The sequence below is a fragment of the Notolabrus celidotus genome, chromosome 2, assembly GCF_009762535.1.
Source record: "Notolabrus celidotus isolate fNotCel1 chromosome 2, fNotCel1.pri, whole genome shotgun sequence".
NCBI classification, from domain to species: domain Eukaryota; kingdom Metazoa; phylum Chordata; class Actinopteri; order Labriformes; family Labridae; genus Notolabrus; species Notolabrus celidotus.
In genome coordinates this window covers 22,788,041-22,812,885 of record NC_048273.1, presented here as the reverse complement: position 1 = coordinate 22,812,885, position 24,845 = coordinate 22,788,041, and the positions used below count along the sequence as shown (strand labels likewise).

Below are 24,845 nucleotides of genomic sequence, written 5' to 3'. Positions count from 1 at the left end.
CTTTAAGGTACTGTGTCCATTAACTGGCAGCGGCCTATTTCTATTCAAATTGAATATGATTCAGTGCGTCCAGCACTCAGTGTCCTAAGCGCAAATCATCAGCTGATTTTTTGTCTCAGTGCTCTCAGTTGAAAACAGTTCAACATATTGAACACTGCCGCACTCAACATCACTTTTTGATCACTGACCAATCCTAATCAAGAAGGAGCGGGACTTCTGATATCAACTTTGTCAACAGCAGTAGTAGAGGTCCGTATGAAGGAGAAAGTCACCACGCTTCTTTTTTTCAAGGTACTATTTCTGTATTTAGAGCTGCTCATAATGCTTTGACACACTGTCTATCAATAGTTTCCAAAGTTAATTGTTGAAATGCAATTAAATGAAAGCACGTATGGAGCATACAGAGCATTTTTAAACAGACCTGATGGTTACTTAAGGAAGTGAAATGCTACGGGACAATTTTGGGTACCTAGTGACTATACGTTGGTGAGAAGTGCTCTTAAATTTAGGCCGTACGTGCTGACGGCACAAAAAAAACCTTCTTGTTGGCCACAGCCACTTGATTTAGTTTGAATCTCTTTTTTCTCCGATTGATAAAGTTCATACAAAGCTGTTTTGAAATGTTAGTTCACAAACTAAAAAAAACCCAGATCGTGAAACCAGAACATGGTCTTCATCGGGAAAACACCTGCCCAACTTTCCTTTAACCATATGCTTACGTTGACAACAGCTAATCTGTTATTTCTGTTTAACACTGATGGAACTAAACATTAACGTTGGATTTTAATATTTTTGCTTAATTTTTTTCTCAAAAATAGATCCGTTACTTCCATTTGAATCTCCGTCCCAAAGGGTATAATCTACCTTTTGAGCATATTCAGAGATTAAAATGTGTTTCACTCTTACAGAATATAATTGGACTGATCACACGGGTACATTATCAACCTTATTAATCCTTAATTTATTCAGTAAATCAAAACTGAATGATAGGACGTTTCTAGGACTTTGAAAGCAATGAAATCAGATGATGTTGATGCAACTTTCTGCAAGCTGATTTTAAAAGAATGAACTGAAACTTATAAAGAAAAGAACAAAGAGTATCCTGAGAAATCGAAACACATTATAAGTTGATGAGTGGTGTAATAAATCAGACATTTGGTTGTGATGGCGGTGAAACCTGCTCGGATCAGAGGTGCAGGCTTGTCGTGTGATCCATCTCAGCTGTTGTGATTCTCCAACAGCTGAGTGACAGGAGAGGGCCAGCTCTCCTGAGGAAACACAGGTTGTTGCTTGTTGCTGAAACATCTGGATGGCCAACTGAGGATTAGTCTGCCTCCCTCCTCCTCTTCAGTGAACGATGAGCCCGTGGTGTCGTTGTAACATGTAGGGGAAAAGTTTGAAGGAACTTGATTTAACCCTGAAGAACAGAGTTTTGGAAACTGGCTGCAGGGCTGCAGCAGCATATTCCCCCGACAGGACGCAAAGAGAGTATCAAACATTAAGTGATATCTGATTCTACGGAAAGTTCAGACAGTGGGAGGCACCATATCTACCAAAGAACCCTGGGAACATACTTCAACAGCGGTACTTAATGTATTTATTTCAAACTTAAAACTTGCAGAAACTAAAACCACATGCTCTCTTTGAGTGGCATCATTGTGATTGACTCATGCAAATGGGGGGATTTTTTATAGCTTGTTATTTTTTAAGATATTAAAGTTGTGAGTTTTGCATAATTAGGGCTGTGGCTGACTTAACTACACGTGGGCATCCTGTAGTTGTTAGTGAGGAGGCTAGAGGCCTGCTTCAGTTGCCAGGTTGTCTGATGGCGACCAAATGGTTTCAAATTCCGCTTTGAATAACCAACGAGTACGTCACAGAGACTACGTCCATGGTTTATACAGACTATACAGTAAACATGAAGGAGGTAGATTTTATTTTTTGTTAAGTTGTATATTTTTGGCATTTTTGCCTTGATTCGATAGGACAGCTGAAGAGAGACAGGAAATGTGGGAGAGTAGAGAGTGGGGAGGACTGGAATCGAACCTGTAAACCTCTGCAAGGAGGCCTATGGCCTCTAGGCGACCCAGAGGTGGGCTTCATGACCTGTTCTCAGCCAGTCAGTAGGGGGAGCTCTAAATGTTTTGGCTCTACTTTTCGAGAGCGATCATGTCGTCCATCTTTTCATACACTCCACTGTCTCAAAAAACATTCCTGAACTCTCTTTTACTGAAAACACTGCATATTAACTAATGGATTTATGCTGCATTATGAAAAAACTGCAAATGATCTGAAATCATCCTGCAGTTTATCCATCATTAGCATCTTCAGGTGAAAGTTAGCTAAATTTACAGCTGACTAACCCTGACAGTGTACAAAGAGGAGAGAGGCAAAAAAAGCTGAACTGATCCAAAAGAGGTGGCTTTGGGTTTTTACTCAGTGATATCTGGGTGTCTAACACTCAGGATGTGGCAGTGAGATCTGCAGCTGCCAATCATTCTCCTGGTGATCGTTAAATGACGGCAAGTTGACCCCACTGCGTCGACGCGGCATGTTAGCGACAGCGCTGCCTTGTTGTTTGCATTTCCACCATTAGCCTGAAGCAGACAAACAGACAGATTCCCCTCCACCTGCTGCAGCCAGGAGTGTGTGTACGCAAGTGTGTGTCTGTTTTGTGTTTGTGTGTATGTGTGTGTGTGTGTTGCGATGGACGGTCTCCCAGCAGCTTGTTTCTCTCTTTGGCAGCTGTTCCAACCAGAGGCTTCGATATGAATATTCATGATGCACCTATTCCCAGAGCCTCGGCCCGTCTGCAGCTGGACCACACACACACACATGCAGAGACACACACACACACACACACACACACACCTCGCAGAGACACACACACACACACCTCGCAGAGACACACACACACACAACACACACACACTGTGTACCTGCACATCGGTGTTAACATGGCATCAGTCTTTCATCATCTCAAAGATAAACAGGGATGCTTTATGGTTCTCACTCAGTTTGAGGTTTTATTCAGAAAACTCGTCATATTTTCTTGCAGCTTTTCTCTGGATATTTCTCTAAGAGAAGTTTCCATCCAAGTACTTGGACTGGTTAGTCCCCAGGAACTTATTTCCCAGAAACTAGGGTTATTCAACCTGTGTTCATCCGCAGAACAATGGAAAGGCTGCCTGTGCATGTCGTGTACGCACCTCATCTTTGTGGGTCGCAGGTCCCTGCTCAGCATATCTATGCTGGAAAGAGGGATAGAGGAGAATAAGAGAGAGAGATGATAGTGATGAGATGGATAGTGGTAGTAAGCTCTCTGATAACTGAATGTAAAACAGGGAAGAGAGACCTGTTCACTGGAGATACCTGTTGAGACGCATGATCTGGTCATGTGCGAGCTGTTGTGATTAGAGCTGACCGCTGTGGTTGGATCAGCCAGACCACATTGCTACACCAGGTGTAATTTTAGAAAGTGCAGTAGGGCCAGATTAAAACTACATTCTCATAGGCCATAGTAGATCTCGGACAGTTTCCAGCAGAGAAACTTCTTTCTGTTGTTGCTGATATCATCTGAACACGGATGAAGATGTGGCTGTTTGAGTCCGTTGTTTCTCATCTCTTCCTGTGTTTTCCAGTCTGGAGCCACATGTTGCTCATCAGCTCCGTGTCTCAGTCTGCTCTGTTTATCTCTAAAGCAGTGATGCTAACTTCCCCTCCAATCCTCCTCCACCTCCTTCCGTGATGAGGAGGATGTTTGATGCAGACACGCTCCGGCGTTTAGCTGCTGCTCATATCAGGTCAGGATGAAGCTCTGCTGACCTCACCGTGTTGAACCTGTCACAGCTCATAGGGAGAGAACGGAGAGGTTTGAGCTCACATCATGTTACAAAGTTTCATCTGCAACATTTCAGCAAAGAGCTAAGGTGGTATGAGGTCATGCATGGGGTGAATTGTGATAGCAAGGAAGCATTTTAAGGTGGACTAGTGTGGTTTGGGAAGTTTAGCTCTCAGGAAATTTGTCCTGTGCAAATACAGGGGGGAGTTAAGGTTGTTTTTAAAGTTGTTCAAGCTATCTCTAATGCTCTGCTAGGGATTTAAGGTAGTCTAAGGAGTTATATGCTACCTAAATCTACCTACAAGTACAAATAAAGTAACCTTGACATTGACCATGATGCACTAGAAGGAGTTGACATGGTAAAAAAGAAGTGAGGCAAGTTTTTAAGGTGGACTTTGGGATTTGGAAGTGGTTGAGGGGAGTAAGAGTTATAGCCAAGAGGTAAGATGTTGTAGTATGGTGTCTTATGTAGTTAAGGTGGTATGAGAAGAGTGTGCAGCTGTGTATGAGGAGCTGAAACAGTATCAGGAAGTAATAAAGGGCCTTAAGGTGGACTTTAGTAGTTAAGGTTGTGTTCCCCGTTGTTCCCTCTTCCAATATGACTGGAATCCAGCGTCAGTCTTACCCCTTACCTCCTTCATCCTCCTCTTGGGGACTCTGCCTCCCCTCTAGCCTGGACAGACCGGAAGAGGAGGCCTGAGAGGAGGAGGAGGAGGAGGAGGAGGAGGAGGAGGAGGTACAGCAGCCATGTGCTTTCATTAAACGCTGCGGAAATAAGTGCTGACCCGTTTGCTCAGGAGGGCACATCCATTTACTGCTGCAGAGCCCCAATCACAGCCTGGGAGAGAGAGGGGGGGAGACAAAGAGGGGTGGGGGAGTTAAGAGTGGTGGGTTTGAGGAGGAGGTAGAGGATGGACTTGTGGGAAAATAAGACAGGAGAGAGAAGAGGAAGAGACCCAAGAACAGACCTGAACTGGAGGAGCAGCTGAGATGGTGATTTAAGGTGTTTTTAAGGGCACCTTAAGGTGGTATGAATCGGGCTGACAGAGTAGATAGGTGATTGGTTGTGAATTAGAAGTTTTCTGTAAACACCAGCTGAAGTGACGGGAGGACGGATGATCCACATTTCATCACAAACATGTTGGACGTTTGCCCGGGTGCATGAATCACCCACAAACCCAGATCCATCTTTCTCTGATCCACATATGGAGGGTGGAGGAGGGGGGTGGAAGAGAGGGAGAGGGAGGCGGGGGGTGTCAGGATGGGGAAAGGAAGAGAGAGGGGGTGTGTGTGATGGGGGTCAGTGAGTGATAGCGTCCCTGCGTCCCACTTCCTCCCGCAGCATCCTTCATCGTCCTCGCTCCCTGCTGTCGCCCCCGCCGTGTTCATCACTCTCCTCCACGCTGAGGTCACACACCTCAGAGCACAACATGAATACACAGACACACATATACACACCACAACAAACAACACACACACACACCAGACACTGAATGTTTTCAAAGAGAGCGTGAACACTTTTAAAAGCTGCTTAATATCAAAATTTAGAGCTTCTATGATCCTTTCAGAATTTCATTTACAATTATACCAATCGTAGAAATCTTTGGAGCGTTTACTCAGACAGTTTCAACGTCAATTCAGGAAACGTGTATTTTTGAGTGAAGTATCAGTCCTGCATTTGTCATGTTACTCAGCGTAGTAAAAGTGGAGCAGTAGTATCAGCAGAAGGGGAATATTTTTGGAGCTTCTCGGAGTAAATCCAGCCTCTCCTTTAGGATCAGTTGAAGACGACACTCCTGGTGGTGAACCTGGAAGCGTTCTGATTGTAGAAACGTGTTTAAGGCGGTCTGAAGAAGTTGTAGGAGGCGGTGATCGTGGTGTGAGGAGGCGGTTGAGGCTTCTGTGAGAGGGAGTGGAGGTAGGTGGGAGTTATTTCGGTGCAGTAAAAGTCTGCTTCATGCTCTCAGAGACGTGTGCGGAAACATGAAACTCTCCGGGCTGAATCATCAGAGCAGAAAAGGAACAAATGGGATAAAAATCACAAAGTGAGAAACATCCTGTCACTTCTATTGAATTTAATCATGTGCCACTAAGATATTAGAATTAAGAAATCTCTATCTGTAAGCCCAGGTTGACCACATCACATCTTTTCCTTCTTAAGGAGTTATTTTGGTGTTTTTAAACCTGGTTAAATACATTTTATCGATCGTCTGGAATCAAAATATGTGAGAAATGCATACGAAATTAGCACGTTTGCTGGTTTTAGGATTACTTTGCAGCCATTAAAGATGGTTTTGAGGCTCCAGGCTGGAGCGATTCCAAAACTTTTTGTATTTTTTTAGTCATTAGGACTCAAAAATATGTTAAGATGGGGCCCAGGTTTAAAAATAGAGGGTTCCCTTTAAAGAACAGTAAGTGGTGGGAACAGGAGGACTAAATGATCTCTGACCTCTCTCGCGCTCTCTCTCTCTCTCTCTCTCTCTCTCTCTCTCTCTCTCTCTTTCTCTCTCTCTCTCTCTCTCTCTCTCTCTCTCTGCTGCTCAGATGTCACTGCTGTGTTTGCATTAAGGTGGCTCCGCTGATCAGACTGATGTGTTACCAATGAATCACCAGCAGAGGGAGACATTGCTCTGTAGATAGCCCCGCCGGGAGCCTCCGTCCTCTCGGCTCGATGCGTCTCATTAATGATTTTCCTGCTTTGGTTTCCTGCAGTGATCCATTTTCTCTGTGTTTGTTTTGAATGTAAACCATGCGAGTAAAGGCTAATTATTTACACAGAGACGTTATTTATTGTATTTATGCTGATTAGCAGGAATATGAGCTTTATTCCCCGGCTCAGCTGCTTGTAAATCCATGAAACTGTTTCTGTTTCCTCACATAAATATATCCAATCAGCTCTGACAGCCTTCCCGCTGTCTGCCGCTGGATCGCATGAAGCCTATGAATTTCTCAGCCATGCATCTGAAGTTCAAACACAATGCTCGTATGAATTAGTCATCCGTTCCCACCCCCCTCCCACTTCAAAACGCTACACGGCCACTGGCTGTGGTAAATGAAGACATTAAAGGAGAGAGCGGGAGCGCATCAAGAGGATTTGTGGGGATCTTTTTCTCAGAAGAAGCAGATTTGGCCGGCGCGGGCCCCTGACAGCAACGCATGTTGTGGGAAGATAGCGGGCGGTAGCGGCGCACAAAGGCGGCCCTGAGCCGAGCCGAGCGGCGAGAGGCTCCCTGGCAATCGGCCGCTGCCCTCCGCCGCCTTGGCGCTGTCGCCCTGCGTTAGTCACACCGCAGGAGACGGGGCCCAGCCGCCGAGGGCCACAAAAGGCCCTCTGACTGCAGCTCTGTGGTAAAGCTCTTGTCTGAACCCCCTCTCTCTCTCTCACACACACACACACACACACACACACACACACACACACACACACACACACACACACACACACACACACACACACACACACCTCTGGAGACAGATATCCAGCATGGGATGAGACGACAGGACGGAGGCAGTGTTCAATTAAAAAAGCATTAGAGCGGAAAAATCAGCGGATGTGACGTTACACGTCCAGTCATCATGTTCAGACAGATTACAACAGAGGACCAAAATAAAGATGATTCATCTCATTACCTCATCGGTTTCCTCTCATCACAAACAAATATTTACATTTATATGACCTGATGAAGCTTTTACAGTATGTTAAAAGTTCATAGTTTCACACAAAACCAAACAAAACAGTGTTAAAACACGTCTAATCTGAGAAATAAATGAAGATTCATTTTTCGGGTAATCTTGAGAATATTTTTTCAATTCAACACAAAATAGTATTTATTTCATGAGATTAATTTCCTGCGAAACAATATTTATTCTACATAAAGTCTGTACCACTCTAAGACTTTTGGTTTTGTCTGATATATTAATACGTTTTTATGTTATTTCATTTTTGATGTTAACAGCATGACCCTCCCGTCTGTGGTTTCTGTTTGGCCTCTGAAATACTTATCAGGGGCCCCTGAACCACAGGTTTGCACCTGTGTACTTTGACATTTAGGGTCACCTTTGGATGTAACTGATGTATTAATGTATTAAAAGTGAAGTATGAAACTTTAATGTGTTTATGAAATCATAACAGAGTTGGACTTTAGACATCAGAACACATTTTTTTAATTTCAGAAAAAAATGGTGAAATAATTAAAGTGATAGAAGCTTCTTTTGGTACATCCCTGTAATTGGCTGATTAGCCATCCAATCAGGGTGCAGCTCTATGACGTCTAACGAAGCTGCTGACGAGCTTCTGATCAATCACCTCCTCGCTTTAATTAATGCAGCAATCCCATTGGATCCAAACCAACCTCACACACCTGCCAGTTCCTGTGCCTGTGCCTGTGTGTGTGTGTGTGTGTGTGTGTGTGTGTGTGTGTGTGTGTGTGTGTGTGTGTGTGTGAGTGTGTGTGTGTGTGTGTGTGTGCGTGCGTGTGTGTGCGTGCATGTGCGTGCGTGTGTGTGTCTCCAGCTGGGTGTGCAGACTCCCTGTTTTTGCGTGAACAGCTGGCAGGTCTCCTCTGTTGTTTTCATATTGTGTTTGGGGGGAGGCTGCACATCTGTTTGTGTGTGTGTGTGTGTGTGCATGCTTGCGCCTTGTTACCTTCCAGTGTTGTTGTGTTCAGGTGAATTCACTCCATTATAAACACAACGAGCCGATTAAAGCCGCCGTCTGTCTGGCGCTCTGTCAGACGCGCTGCTCTCTCTCTGTCTGTGTGTTATGCCTGATTACATGAAACCAGTTTTCATTTGAATCTTTGTGTTCATGTTCACACTCCTGATCCTCCACCTTTTCATTAGAGACAACATTTACTGCAAATTTGACCAAAGTTTCAGAGTTGTCCTTCAACTTGTATTTCTGAAGAATTCACCCAATTAACTTGTTAAAATCCTTCCTGTGATGCCCCGATCTCAAAACGAGCAAGCCTTCATAAAAGTCAGTGTAAAATTGAGTTTGTGTAGATGACAAGAAGTAAAAGCTGCGCTTTGATTTTCATAGTTCAAGCTTTATGTGTGGTCTTAGTAATATTATTTAAATGTGACTTTAGTAAGCAAGTACGAACAGATGAATGCTCCTTCATGTTTTTGTTGATACAGTACAGGTTGTGTCTGGGGTTAAACAAAATAATTCATATTATGCATTTTAGCCTCTGACATCACTGATTCTTCATTTTGAGTACACAAGTTACCCAAGAGTTTCATGTCTGGTCACTGAAAACAAAACCTTGCAGAAATGTTAAGTGGACATGAGACAAGAACATGTTGTCTAGAGAACGAGTCTTCACAAACAAACTGTGCTTAAACTGATACAAATACGGACTGTGATGCCAACAAGGCAAATCTGAAGCTTTAAGGAAAGGGAAAGGAAATACAGGTTGTTTGTTTGACCACAAACAAACAACCTCTCCCTGAGATCAAGACAGCTTTAAGAAGAAAAATGCTAAAGCTGATTAGAAAACTAAGTTTTAAGCTGTGAAAATTCAAAGAGCAAGAAAAGATGAAGAAATAGGAGTTGTTTTTGGATATTAAGCTGCAGCAACAAAGAAGAAAATGAGACAGAAAATGAGAGCATCAGTTAGACAAACAGTACAGCACTGTGTTATATCTATGCTCCTTCTCTCATTAATATTGGGAGCCATTACAGTGATAAATTCTAAAATCTTTACATGCACACTCCTTTTACAAACAAGTCCATACAATAAAATACAAATGATTCACAAAGGGAAACAACAATTTAGACTATTGCCACATAAGGTCAGAATCTTGAGGATGCAAGTCTTCATTGTGAAGCTATACTCCCAATCCTGACAATAAAATACAACTTTTTTAAGCTCTTACTTTAAAGAATATGAATATATTTTCCCCACGACTGCCTCCTTTTTTGAACAACTAGATGCAAAAATAGAAGTCTGCTTTTAACAGATTCAAAAATGTTTAAGAAATTACAACTTCAATCTGTTTAATTGAAAATTTTAAGCTGTTGCAAATGCCATTTGATGCATATTAAAGGACAGAAGTTTAATAAGACATCAGAAAATAAACCCTGAAAAGCCTCCCTGATGATTGAACAAACATCATATGTCATATATATCATGTTAGAAACGTTCACACATTCTCCAGCAGATCGACGGGCTAACTCGCTAGTTTGCAGACTGGTTTTCTGGCAGAGAGGAGACAGAAGGAGGTGCAGAGGAGGAAGAGGGAGGGAGGTAGGGTGGTAGGTTGGTGGAGGTTTTTTTTTGGGAGGGTTGGGGGTTGTAGAGGGGAGGTGGAGGGAGGGATCCAGCATATGCCCGGCCCCGCTGACAGCTTGCCTACGTTCCCCATCATCTTGCCCGCAGGCTCCTTCTTCTTCTTCTTCTTCTTCTTCTTCTTAAAGATGGCAGAATACTTTTTGGGCGCCCAGTCAGGTTGGGTCCTGGTGAAACCTGCGTGTGCGTGGGCAATCTGCTGCTGCTGAGGGAAGGCATTAATATGTGTGTGTGTGTGTGTGTGTGTGTGTGTGTGTGTGTGTGGTGTGTGTGTGTGTGTGTGTGTGTGTGTGTGTGTGTGTGTGTGTGTGTGTGTGTGTGTGTGTGTGTGTGTGTGTGTGTGTGTGTGTGTGTGTGTGTGTGTGTGTGAGAGCCTGGTTTAGATATGTAAGACAGAAGAAGAAGAAGGAGACGAAGAAGAATGTGAGGAGCTCCTCTCTTGTCGGGGTTGACCTCTGACCCCCTCACTGCATTCCCTTCAGCGCTCAGCAGATATTTTCGTTAGCTTGTATAATGTGAAACTTTCAGCTCGGCTGGATCCATAAAAGGAACACACAGAGTTTGATTCCACACACACACACACGCTCACACACTTGCGGAGGGAAGCGGGGATGAATTGAGTTTTGTTTTTTGGGAGGTTTTTTTTGGGGGAGCTTTCAAACCGCTGACTCGACTCGTACTCAGTCATCCCTGTGGTCTCCTTTACCTTGACCCGCCTTCAGTTCAGGGAGCAGATTATGATGCGTTCACTGTCTGTACCTTCACACCCGTTTCTTTACATTCTACTGCGTTCGATGCATTCAGTTTTACATGTTTGTCCAGGTGAGAACTGCTTCCAGCCAACAGGGATGCAACTGCTCTCAATTATTCTTACAATCTGCTTTGGTTCAAATCAGTTTATCCACAGAATTTTAATAATATAAAGGGGCTGAGTCTGAAAAACTCATTTTAGTCGCAGAAAGCCAGAAATGTTCACATCAGGATGGGTAGCATGTAAGAGAGCCACAGTTTGGAGTTTTTGGTGCATCCAATTTCCATTTCCATCTTCTGACTTTCTTGTGTTCATTAGCTTAACTTTGTAATGTGGAAACAACATGATGGTACCTGGGGAGCTACACAAAACCACAGCACCTCGATGTTTTTTGTCAAATGTAGTTCCATTACCTTAAACCCACAAACTGTGTTTTTTAAATATCCTTTTTATTTGCAGACTCCTAAAATGGGTTAATGGTATGAGCTCTGAAGGTGTTGTGTTGAAGAGGTTGTGTAAAGAAGTGGATGTTAAAAGTGAAGTCAATGGCCTGTAGATAAGTCTCAACTGGGTGTAAAAAAAGAAGTCTGTGTAGTAGTCAATGAGAAAATGGTCCTTCTTCTCAGCTGACTTACTCCCTCTAAACATTTTCCTAATTAGTTTATGGTCTCATTCTCTAGTTTGAAGTCTTCTTGAACACAGCGTGATGTTCATTTACAGTAAATTATAGTCCCATTTAGAGTCACAGGAACCAGGAAGCTTGGAATGAGTTAGACAGGGGACATCTGGGACTGACAAGATGTCACATGAGCAACAGAAAAATTTGACACTCTAAAATGTCATCTTCTTATCAAGCAAGAAAATATCACAGTTAAGTAACTTATGGATGCATTAGCAAGCATACACTGATAACTTAGTCCTTGTTAACTATTAGCTGCTCTACAGATTCCCCATGTGTCCAATTACAGTCACTTTTGGCTTCAAAGCCAATATGGCAAAATTGGGGCTGCAAAGCAAGGCCTTTGTGGGTGAAATGATGGTTTGGTGAAATATTTTTAAATTTTACTTAAAACTGAGTTTATAGTGCATTATTTGAAGCTACCTAAAGTTTCTTTGGCACCTTTTTTTGCTATATTTTGGCACGTTTTGATTTTGATATGCTATTGGCAGAAGATAAAAAAGCTGGCAATGATTGAAAAACAAACTCAAGCTTCGAAAATGTAGAGTGCGACTTAAAAACAGCTTGGTTCACTTCTTTTATACAGCCTGTAATTGGTATCCTTTTCCCTTCCAAGTCCTTATGCTAAGCTAGGCTAACCACCTATTTGCTGCATCCAGAAACCATTAACAGAAGAAGCTAATTTTCTTAAATGTTCAACTTTAACACAAACAAAAGTGATAATGAGGTAAAACAAGCAACAACTAATAAGTGATTATTCGACCGTATGCAGACGGCACTCTGCTTTATTTCAAACTGAGCAGCTGGACGAGAGTTAGCATCATTAGAATGAATCAGAAACAAAATGTCCACTTGTTTGTGCTCTTTGTTTTGTTTGAGGGTGTTAAGTGTGATGATTGCTGCTGCGGTGTGTGTGTCTGTGTGTGTGTGTGTGTGTGTGTGTGTGTGTGTGTGTGTGTGTGTGTGTGTGTGTGTGTGTGTGTGTGTGTGTGTGTGTGTGTTTTTGTTTAGAGTGTTGGCAGGCATCTCCGGCTCTGTGTGTTTGTGTCTCAATCTTTGTGTGTAAACTTGAAATAGTCGGGGTGGTGCTGCTCTAAATAATACTGTGAGATGGCATATGTGTCTAACACGTGCTACACACACACACACGCACGCACACACACACACGCACGCACACACACACACGCGCACACGCACACACACACATACACACACATACACACACATACATACACACACACACACACACATACACACACACACACACACATACATACACACACACACACACACACACACACACACACACACACACACACACACACACACACACACACACACACACACAGTGCTCATCAATGAAAGTCGGTCAGAGGGTGGGGGGGTTCCGGCCTCTCCCCATGCTCTGCCAGGCCATCTGTTCCTCCTGCCTCCCTCTCACTACACAACTGCCTTCCTGTTTCATCCTCTTCTTCTGTTGTAGACACACACAAACACACACACCCACATACACACTCATCCCGTTCTAGAGTTTTTAAGATGAGTTTCATCTGAGTGAGATGAGTTTATTATCCAAGTGATGATTTTTTGGCGCACACAGTCGTCGCATATTTCCGTGCTTTCAGGCGCCAAACAGATTCTCGTCCAAATTGCCAAGGTCATCGCCAAACGGCAGCACCGCTTTTTTTTATTAGCATGAAACATGAAAGATGCCAAAAATAAGTGAGAGCCAAACCAGGAGAGGACAGGACACAGTCTGTACATTAGCTTGATGATGTGGTGAAACATGCGCTCGGGTTTTAAACTGACAGGTATTTTTGTTTCGAGTGTTGGGGCATCTTTGAGTTTCATATTGACCTGACGGACCTGACCTCCAACCCTGAATCCAAAGCTTTGTTTGTAGGGTCCTGATCCAATATTTTTAATATCAAGAATCTGCTGATACAGAGTCCCCTGCCCTGATTATTATTTGAGGTCAGTATCAGGAATTCCCTATTTATTACTATTATCTTTATTTTGTAGTTGAAAAAAGGCTATCCTTGAAATGAGTAGAATGTTGGAGTCGAAGGACAAATCCTGATCCAGACTGATGCCGTCTTAGGCAGTTACATCATTAGAAAATATATCTCTGAGGTGTTGGGGGCCAAGAACAATGAGTTCAGTCTGTACTGAGTTGAAAAGCCAAAAATATCTGGTCATCCAGGTCTTAATATCTTTAAGGCATGCTTATAGTTTAATCAACTGAATGAAAATGCACTCAGTGAAGAAACACACCCAATTATGCCTTCATCCCAACATTTACAAACTATTGATGAGTGGAACTACCAAGCACACGGCCCCTAATATCCCCCACAAACCAAACATGAAGAATAATGCGCAGTTAGGGGTAGTACATCTCTGAGGTGATCAAGTGGGTAACTCCCTTTATTGTTTTTTTTTTTTATCTAAGTGGGCCAACAGCACCTCCATGTAGGCTCAACAGTTAGCTCCAGCATCCTTTGAACCAAGCCCCTCTATGCTAGCTCTCACTTCCCATCTTACCCAGATGTGGAAAGGGTAAAGAAAAGAGAATATTAGAAATAAGAGTCTGTAACGTGGGCCAAGCTGCACGCTGGACCTCCACCTACTCCCCCATTTTAATGAGAGGATGGAAAGAGATGGAGAGAGAGATGTTAGAAAGAGGGAAGGAAAGGCAGGGCCAAGGCACAAAGCCTGTATTGGCTAGAGGTAACCACCTCTGGGTTGGGCTATATGCTCTACCTCCCCCTACTCCCCCATTTTTGTCGAGTGAAGAGAGAAGGGAAAGACAGAAAGAAAAGAGAAAGTGTCTGTAAGAGATGTTAGAAAGAAGATGGGGGAGGCAGAGACAGGATGAGAAGTCTTTTTTGAGTTGGAGCTCACTTCTGCTGGGCTAGGCTGTACACTCTACCTCCCCTTACTCCCACATGAGTGAAGAAAGAAAGGGAAGAGAGGGAGAAAGGCCTCCAACCAGGATTTTTTCTTATCATCCAGATCCACTGACTTGTTTTATCTGCGTCATTTGACATCTTCTAGTGTCTTCCGCAAACTCTTACCATGCACACCCAGCTCTCCCAGCAGTGAGATAATTTATCGTGCTCTGAACCCTATATATTCCACTTCTAATAGAAAAACCCTGTCTTTACATCGTCACTGTTCAGCATCTGCTGCCAAATCTGTATACCTTAGCTTTTCCTCTCATACACGTCCTCCAAAGAGTCATCCCAGGGCACTGATATTAGTTATAGGAAACATAAATGAGGTGAAAAGAAACGGTCCAAGCACCAAACCTTGAGGAATGCCATGACAGATTTTAGTGTTTTCTATAGTCTCTCAACAGGAAGTGTTGTTCGTTCAGTTCAAATGTGGTGTTGACTCCTAATGTGTCTGATTTTATTAGACTCTCATTTGCTTTCCTGTTTTTTTCTGACCTTCTCTCCATCCTCTGCTCTATTTTTACTTCTCTCTCTCTCCCTCTCTCTCTGGTTGTGTGAGCTTGGTGTAGGTTTGGTTTCAGGCCCGGTACTGTTGGCTGATCTCCAGCCTGGCAGCGGCTCAGTGGGAGCAGGTGGAGCCCCCATCCCCCATTACACACACACACACACACACACACACACACACACACACACACACACACACACACACACACACACACACACACACACACACACACACACACACACACACACACAAAGACACACATACACACACACACTTTGTATTTGTGGTCTTGCAGTATCTTTTGGCCAAAAACCTGCCGTCTCCATGGTGATGTCCATGTTGAGTTGTTGAATTTCTGCTCACGTCTGATTGGTCGGCTGTTTTTTTGTAAGTGTTGGAAGGATGTAAGTCATATCTCCCTGAATAACCTGAACTCTCCCTCTACTCCTTTTTCTTCTTCTTCTTGTTTTCTTCTTCTTCCTCTTCTTCTTTTTCTTCTTCATCTGCTTTGTGTACCGAGTTAAGATACTCTGAACATTTATTGTTCAGAACTTATTTCCTCCAAAGATTAATCTCAGTGTAATCTCATCCCATCTCTCTGTGTTAGTGTGATTTACAGGTAAACTCTTTCTAGAAAGTTTTAAAAACCTGAAATTAGAAAAATTAAATTCAGATTAGACGAACCAGTCATTCTTGAAAAGGGGCCTGGAGTTTTCAGAGGTCCCTATCAAGTAATGTGACCTTTAATTCCATTCACAAGTAAGACATTGACAGAAGTATGACTTTTCAAAACATTGTCTGTTTTAGAATAGGGGTTCCCAAACTTTTCAGTCAGCAACTCCCTAGAATAAAAGTGTCAGACATGCCCCCAACCACTGTCCCTTGAGGTACTTAAATGTAGCTTCATACTTCATTAATCTGGTCTGCAGAAAATTAGCTTTACCTACATGCACATGTGACTGTTTCCTGTGCTGCTGTAAGTTAAATTGCTGCTACTGATGCTTTTGTTAATTTATGTTAATGAACTCCAAACCTAACCCTAACCTCAGGAGCCATCCGGCAGCAAAGAAATGGAGAAAACTAATAAATGTGTGATTTGCAAGTTTTTTTTTTTTAATTAAACTACTATTTTTGTCTATGTTTTACAATAAGGGGTAAAATTAACAATTTTAAATTACTTTAAGTAGAAACCATTCTCGAAGACATTTAACACCCCCAAGGAGGTCCCAACCACACTTTGGGAACAATTGCTCCAAAACATCTAAAAAATGACAACTTCTATTTAATTGGGGTATGATTTAGGGATCGTTTGTGAGAAGAATTTTTTTTTTATTTAATCTTTACAATTAAACCCTAAACTGTCTGCATGATCAGACTCCAACAAAGTGACGAATCACATGTTGGAGAAACATTTTGATAAGTAATGACTTTCAAGATAGTAGACCTTCAAAGAAAAAGCACCTGTCTTTGGAACAAGCACAAAATAGTGTGCTCAATGTCCCTTTAGATTGGGTGTATTTCTTCATACCCAAATCCAGTCTGTAGTTACTTCAATAATAATATTAAAGACAATAACTTAAATGTTTAGTTTTATGAAACTTTTATTTAGACAAAACAGCTTTTTACAATCAGAACAAAAATAATCAAGAATTTCTTCTAAACTGTAAGAAAAAAAGTTAAAGTAGATGCCTTGCAGTTAAAAAATACCTGATGCATATTTAATGAAGATAAAACAGTCTAGTCAAATATGGATTTTTTAAAGAAGCCTCATTCAAAAAATATTAGTTAAACTCTGCAGCATGTCTGTAATCACCTTTTTATAGACTTTATTTTTCCCTATTTTCAGTGTGAAATTTTGGCATGCATTGTGCGTCTGTGTGGAAGTGTGTATATGTGTGGGATATTTTAAAATTCTCCTGTTGTCATTGGTAACCGCTACCGCGTTTTGATGCTGATGGCGAGGGTGATCAGACTCTGAGTTTCAAACTGTTGACAGAGCTGAAGGAGAGTTTGAGCCACGGTGTGAAGAGCCAACACCTGGAGGAAAGAGGACAGGTGTGTGTGTGTATGTGTTTGTGTATGTGTGTGTAAAAGTGTGTGTGAAGGGTTATAGCGAGGACACACACACACACACATTGGAGCGCTGTTTGTTTATTCATAAAGTGCCAGCAGTGAAGGACCTGCTGGACTAATCACACACACACAGAAACACAGATTTCTATATTCGTGAGGACTCCCGTGAGCTTCAAAGATCGCCTGACTCTGATTTTAAATGAACAGAGTTTAAACTCTCTGTGAAGAAACTGAACTAAATAAACTTAACTCTTTCATCGCTGGTTTGCTAATAAGAAATTATGATCTTTATGATTCTTTATTATGATCTGATCTTCACAAAGACAGAAAAGGAAACACAAAGGTGTGAAAACAGGCACCTGGTCACCACTTTACTTTTCTCTCATTTTATGTTAAACTCAGAGCTCTACCTTAGTACCATATATCACCTGTTGCCGGGCGTATTTCAAAATAAATTAATGTGAACTGTTGGATTATAGGCAACATTTTTCAAAGATTATTCTTTTGATATATTCTCTTCAGCAGAAGTTGTAATAAAAAAAATCCTTATCTCATATTTGATTAATTTTGTCTGAGTAATTAAAAATAAATCCAGGTGTATATAAATGGTAATTCGTAGATGCTTAATGTTGCTGTGTTTATTTATATTAACTCAAACATTATTTTTCTTGCTCAAGGTGAATCAAAAAGTGATATTTTAAAATATGCCATTATTACATAAGTTTTATTTATTCATATCTAGTTGTAACCACTGTTTTGAGCATATTTTAAAATACATTTTAAGTTATAATTATTTTAGATTTTAAACATTTTATGATCAAAGTGACAAATTGATATATTTGTAGTTTGGATTTTTTGGGAAGTGAGACAGTATTGAACTTTCACAATCAGGTGAAAATGTTAAAAAAAGAAATGTGAAATTATCATAAATTCGTTGAACAATTTTCACATTTAATGGAAAAACAGCAGCAAGTCAAACATAGAAAAACTATTAAAGATGGAAGCATATGTTTACAGCAGTTAGGTCATTTAATTCTTTAAAAATATGAAATGCATTTAAATGTTTATTTGATTTAACAATAGTCTAACGTGTCTGTATCATTCAAGTCAGTAATTTTAAGATGCCCATGATCAGATGAACTGTAGTAGATATGTTAAACACATGAACACACTGTGCCGATGAACAGAAGGTTTTCTCTCATGCATTCTCCCACATATTCTGTTATGTAGTGTCAGCTTGTCTCCTCTAGATGGCGCCTCAGGCTGCGTTTTCTGACCAACCGCTGAGTTCAGTTAAATTAATGATGCAAACAGTTCAGTTACAGTCTGCTGGAATGATTGAGGACAAAAACATACACACATTTGTCTGATGATATATACAGTTGTTCTCATAAGTTTATATACCCTGGCAGAATGTATGGTTTCTTTGGTAGTTTCTGTTGTCATTATGATATAAAAAGAGTAAACACAGTTTTTTGATAAAAATTTTGCTTTACCCAACCACTAACCATGAGTGAAAAAAAAGTTATTCTCTTATCATTCATATTCTCAGAAAAATGGCCAAAAAAATCACAAATTCTTCCAGGGTATGTAAACTTATGAACATCTAAGAATACACAAGGATTGACCAGATATTTAGACCGATTTTTATCTGTCATTGTGTCAATACAATCAAATGTAGTTTAGCACCAACCCTCTTCATACCAGCATCAAAATGTGTACATGAACCCACAGACATGCACAGATTCATACATTGATGATAATACATAAACCTTAATACAGTAGAAATATTTCTCTAAACTGTTAAAATATATCACAGTAAAAAGATGTGTATTAACATGTAATCAGTAAAGAATATTTAATAACAATCGTCACAGTGTGATGATAGTAATACTGCCACATGTCACAGTGGAGTAACTGCAGAGTCCCCCCATCACTTGCCTTCCTTTTCTTGGCAGGAAATGTTAAATAATCTGCTTTTAAACAGGTCTTGTATTAGAAAAAGGCCTCTATTTGAACAATCAAATCAGGCTTTCCTGCTCACTTCATCAACATGTGTGTGAATCCTGCAGTTTAGTTTGCCCGGCCCCAAATAGTTGAAAGTTGTTTTTTATGTCATGAAAATTTGGATTTAATAATTTTTTATGCAGCCGATTCTCTTCATTCCTGCCCCTAACTCTGCATCCACACACACACACACACACACACACACACACACACACACACACACACACACACACACACACACACACACACACACACACACACACACACACACACACACACACACACACACAACCATTCCTCCAAATGTACCCTAAATTAAAAAAAAATCTCTTTTACCTCATCATCTCTATCATCGGTCTTAAAATGTGTTTTTCTTTTGCTGCACATAAACTTTAAGTAAAACTGTAGATGTTTGCATAGACACTTAAATGGCCTTTTTGTTTTCTTCTGTGTCAGCACGCTGCATCTGTCGATTTTGTTGTTTTACTTTTGCTCTTGCAGATGAGTTCAGAATGCGCCTTTGTGTTTTGGGTTCAAAAAACTCTGAACATAAAGGGAAAATTAAAAAGCAAAGTGCTCTTAAACTGATCCTACTTCTTCTGCCAGGGAAACACAACATGACTGGAACAAGATTAAAATAAAAAACAGTAATATACAAATAAAAATCAAAAGAGGTATGATGAAGAGCTTTGCAGGAATAGACAAAAATCCTACAGCGTAAAAGTCAAACTGGATCCTGATATTTGTAACATTTAAAAATATATTATGACTGGACAAACAAACCAGATTATATTTCAGATACAGATCAAATTATTTCAGGAACAAAGACACATCTGAGTTTATATTGTTTCTGTTCTCACTCAAAATAAAAACACAGCTGAGATCAGAGCGTTCTCTGCAGTGTGGATGTAGTCGTCACGTCTGTTTTCACCTAAGTAAAACACACAGATCCCTCTCTGTGTGAATGCGCTCTGCTCTGAGTAATCCATGAGTCCACATTAAGATTATTGATCATATTGAAACCCCAGTTTAATTGCTGTAATCTAATCTCTTCTCTTTGTGTTGACCTTCGTTGTTTAGCCGCAGCCTGAGGTTGTGTTTGAGCGCTGAAGTAAATCTGCAGATTGTCTTGTTAAATCACGCCGGCCGTCCTTCTATTAACATAAAAGCTTCTGTTCATTAACCTCAGACGACTCGCAGCGCTGCGGCTGGAGGACCAAAAACCTGCAGAAGAAGAAGAGATCAGCTGAGGTCAACACAGGACTGAGGCGTTTATTTAGAGAGTCTGACAAACAGGTGCTGCACACACAAACCGGCAGACTCAACACAAGATTCATTTAAAAGAAGTCTTAAAAACGAGAATAAGGAAGTACGGGTAAGGGGAGGGAACATTTTGTACTAGAAACACTTCAAACCATCGAACCAGCTTATGATTTGTAAAACACATTTGAATGCAAAAGGACCTTGAGGTCCTGATACCTGTTGAAGTTCTTATTCAGTCGTACTTCACATTTGACAACCTGTGCAGCTTCGTCCAGCTGCTCGTCGGGTGTCCCTTTGGATTTTGGGACCATATTAGTCTGCTTTGGTCAGACGCTTTGTAACAACTGAGCCTTGCTTGTGCAGAAATGTAAAGTTTGTGCCACTGTTTATCAAAAAGCAACTCTTGAGAATTGTACAGCACCTGAATTAAATCCAGAGGTTAGGGTGAGACTGATTAAAACTAATATCTGTGAAGCAGGAGAGCATATCTTCTGACTTCTACACCTTAGTTTGAGGCCAATGCAAACAGATTCCAAGAGGTTTCTCATAGTGCAAAGGGAAACCATGCTTCAGAAGCCTCATTCACCAAAAACTATAGTTTGTGCATTGTATCATCAATATGACTTTATGGAGGGTAAAGACTCACTTTCCTGAAGCATTTTCTCTCGTGTCATCAGTAGTTTGACCAAGGAGACGTCCTTTAAGTTGGGTTAAGCAATTTATTCATAAAGCAGTATTTCGTGTCTTTGTTGAATCCAGGAAAGCCCAAAGCGGGCATCCTCCATACATTTCACATGCTCGGTTTTCCAGTGACAAGTTAATTTCTCATTATGTAAGGATACCAAAACTGTTTTTCTCGTGATCACTGGATAATCCTCAGATGATCTAGAAAACGAAACAATGGGCTGGTCACTGCGATCAATGATAGGCCAGTCCATGTCATGCCATGCTGCCATTGGCCAGCATGGCATGAAATATAAAACTATTTCCTTCTCTGTTTCTTTTTGCTTTAAGACTTTGGGGACACAAGTTGATGATCATCTGAGGTTACTTTGGTGTAAGATGGACGGTTTGGGATCTCAAGAAAGCAACCAGAATCACTCATTATCACAGGACAATGGAGTGCACGAAGTGTATGGATGCGTCTGATTGGGATTCCATAGAATTGCTCTTAGGATCCCAGACTAATTCAAAGGCTGTGACAAAAAGAATGAAAAAACTGAATGTATATGAAGGCTGAAAGCTTGGGAACATTCACATATTTGTTTATTCGCTTTTTGCAAAGTCAAGAAAGCTCGAGGCCCAAATGAAGTGACATTTCATTTTTTTACACTTTCTACCCACGTGATGCAGCACGTTTGGCTCTCACTTTAACTTCATTATTTTTTGTGATAGATGTGTTAATATTCAAAGTTCATCAAACCAGACTGAACTGTGCAGGATTAGTGGTATTCATCATAGAATAAAAACCGGCCACATCAGTGATGCACGCGCTTGATCATGAATCAAACACTGGATGAAGAAAGTCTCGAGATCGTTTCTCAGGTGACAGCTGCAGAGTTCAGGTGCTTCATCGGTCCCGCTAGGTCCGCTGCGGAGCTCCTGCTTCCCCCTCATCTATATCTGCACCGACTGCACTCTGCTTCCTCCCCTTCATGCTCACGTGCACGGTCACCACAGCGCGGAACCGATCACAAGTCCACGCGGGGACAGGAGTCATGTGGAGCGGCCATATATCAGCAGCAGCAGCAGCCGGTGCACCGACTCTCCGGCTCCGCTGAGCGTCCCGTCCTCCCGCAGAGCCGCACGGAGCAGCCTCATCTGCCACTGCTGCTGCTTCTTCTACCGAGCTGAACCGGGTCAAAGCGAGCCGAGCTGAACCGGGTTATGTGGAACAAGCAGGACAGGAAGGAGAGTAGGAAGACGTGGTGAGAGGGGGCACGGGGAGACAAAACAAACAAACAAACAAACACACTCGCGGAGAGTCAACTGATGCAACTTTGAAGAGTCTGTGACCCGAGCCGAGCCGAACACAGCCGAGCCCAAGTGAGCCGAGGAGCCGAACCGAACAAAGTCTGCAGACAGTGTCTCTTTGGAATCTCTGTCCCGTAAGCTTCTGGAGAACTCTCTGGAGTTTTTTATGATTTGTTCTTTAAATTCAGACCGACGTCGCTGCTGCCGGGCACAGTTTCCCACCTGCACTGTGAATCCTGTCCAATGGTGAGCAACTCTGAGCTTACATACCTGTATCATAACTTACTGTAAACTTATAACTCTAAACCTCTAAATATATGACTGGACTGCTGCACTTATCTATAATCCACATGTAAATATCAAATCAAAGACTTTGGCAGTTTCAATATCCTTCAAATTTGATCATAATATTAAACTATTATGTTGACTATTCTATTACTGATATTAGGCCATTATTATAATTATTATTACTATTAGTGTGATGATTATTATTTGGCTATTTTTAATTATTATTTCTCAGCTTTAATTGATCATCCTATGATACGCAACTCACGTTCAAATTCCTAAATGTCGTCCAATTGAAGAAAGTAGCCATGACGTAGCCACTCCTTATTGGCTGGTCAGCAGAATGAGGCGGTGCAAAGGATAGAAGTGGATCAAATAATGGTTTAATTACTCTGAGGTAATGAGTTTGTTGTGACTTTATGTCCTTCAGAGTGGCCAAATTAGGTTATAACACAAAATATTAAACATTTTCTATCCTGTTTTATGCATAATCATGCATAGATTAATTATAATAATACATAGGGAGTTACTGATTGTCAGATTTGACTAGTAATTATGACATTATTGCAATATATTGCTCCTAATATGTGATATTTAGCACTTAGCATTTCTCACAATATAGCACATATTACATTTATAGTCTTTATTTTTTATTTATTTTTTATTTTCTCACCCAATACATGGATATAATATCTGTAATATCTGCAGAATACCATTCAAAGTATTTCTCCACCTGACTTGTTGTTTTAGTCTCAGTTATATGAGGATTGTCCCTCTCATTATTGGTTCTGCGTGTGGTTTAGAGGGAGTTTATGGCACTTTATGCTATTCAGTACTCATGCAACACACTTGAATTGATTTACAGTGTCCCGAAACATCTTGACACTGATGCTTGATAAAGTATGTGCGTGGAGCTCTAAATTAATTTGATGTTCTGTTATCGTAGTTTAATCTCTTTGTGGGACGTCACTGTGTGTGTGTGTGTGTGTGTGTGTGTGTGTGTGTGTGTATGTGTATGTGTGGTTAGTGGTGTTTTATGTCTCCTATGAATGAACACCCCGAGGGTCTCAGTGTGACTTCCTCTGCTTTGTTTCAGCACAAACGGAGCGTTACTTTGCTGTGGTATTTTCACTTCAGGTGGTACGTGGAGTGTGTATGGAGTTTCACAGAGTGTGTGTGGTTCTCAGGTGATTCATGTTTCTGTTTGTGGGGTTTGATCTCCTCCTGTATCGTCTTTAATGATCCTACGGGGACCCTCAGACAGTTTGTTGGCTTTACAGAGACTTTTATGGAAACTTCTATAGTATCTCTGCAGACTAATACTCCTCTGATATCCCTGCGGAGGCTTTTATAGAGAGTCTCTGTTTCTCAGGTGACTTTGAGCTTCTTTTAAAGCATTTTAAATCCCTACAACATCTTACTTTGTCTCATGTTTCCGCAGATGTTCAGACTCCTGCAGACTTCTTTTAAACATGATGCAACTTTGGATTAACAACGTTAAATCTGCGCCGTTGTTGTGTTTATAACTGATTAATATCCTCCTAAAGCTCCACTGGCTCTCTAGATGCCCCACATGGAGCCATGATGGTGTGTGTGGTTGCTTCTCCTTTCTGCACAACTTGTTGTAAGCTGTGCAGAAGCTACACAGGGGGCGCTGTTCACTGTATGCATTCCCCTCCATCTCAGCTCCTCAGCAGCAGAGCGTCACCCTGATCACTCTGACCTGCAGGAAACAAACACACAATCATTCTGAAAACAGATCACACAGGTTTACATACAGAGCTTTGAAGGTGTATCCTTATTGAAGGAGACTCTTCTTCTTTTTGAGAATATTCAGGTGAAATGTTTCTAGTTCTTTCTGACTGTCTGAGCTACAAACACCTCAAACCATTCCTTAAAAGATCTCAAAACCAGAAAGTGAGAATTTCCACTTTGCTTGCTTTCTGATCTTTCTGCATGTTGCATAAATTTAACCTGTAGATTTGTAGCATTTGAAGGATTCTTTACTCTAGTTTCCTCTGGTTTACTTTGTTCCTGTGTTGGCTCTGCATGTGTGCACGGCTCAAATCCAAGTTCAAGTCCAGAAGTTGATTGTCTCTCTTAACTAAAGCAACCAAAACATCAAATCAAAAATCGGAAGGTCCCTCTCTCTGAATTAAAATATCCATGCAGCATGGGAGCATCAGGCCTTTGTCAATGATTAAAAAAAACCTTTTTTAT

The 24,845-nt window shown here is 41.3% G+C and overlaps 1 protein-coding gene across 2 annotated transcripts in view; it reads left to right on the top strand.

Moving 5' to 3' along the window:
- The window catches only part of nfia (nuclear factor I/A), a 195,106-nt gene that overhangs the window by 40,239 nt on the left and 130,022 nt on the right, over window positions 1-24,845 (top strand). The window contains exon 1 of one of the 2 annotated variants that reach the window (XM_034711094.1): window positions 22,029-22,586. The exons of the other annotated variant lie outside the window; for it this stretch is intronic. Coding sequence (XP_034566985.1) covers window positions 22,584-22,586 — 3 coding nt within the window. The 5' untranslated portion in view covers window positions 22,029-22,583. Of the gene's footprint in view, window positions 1-22,028; window positions 22,587-24,845 lie in introns of those variants that run through there. 2 annotated transcript variants of the gene reach the window in all.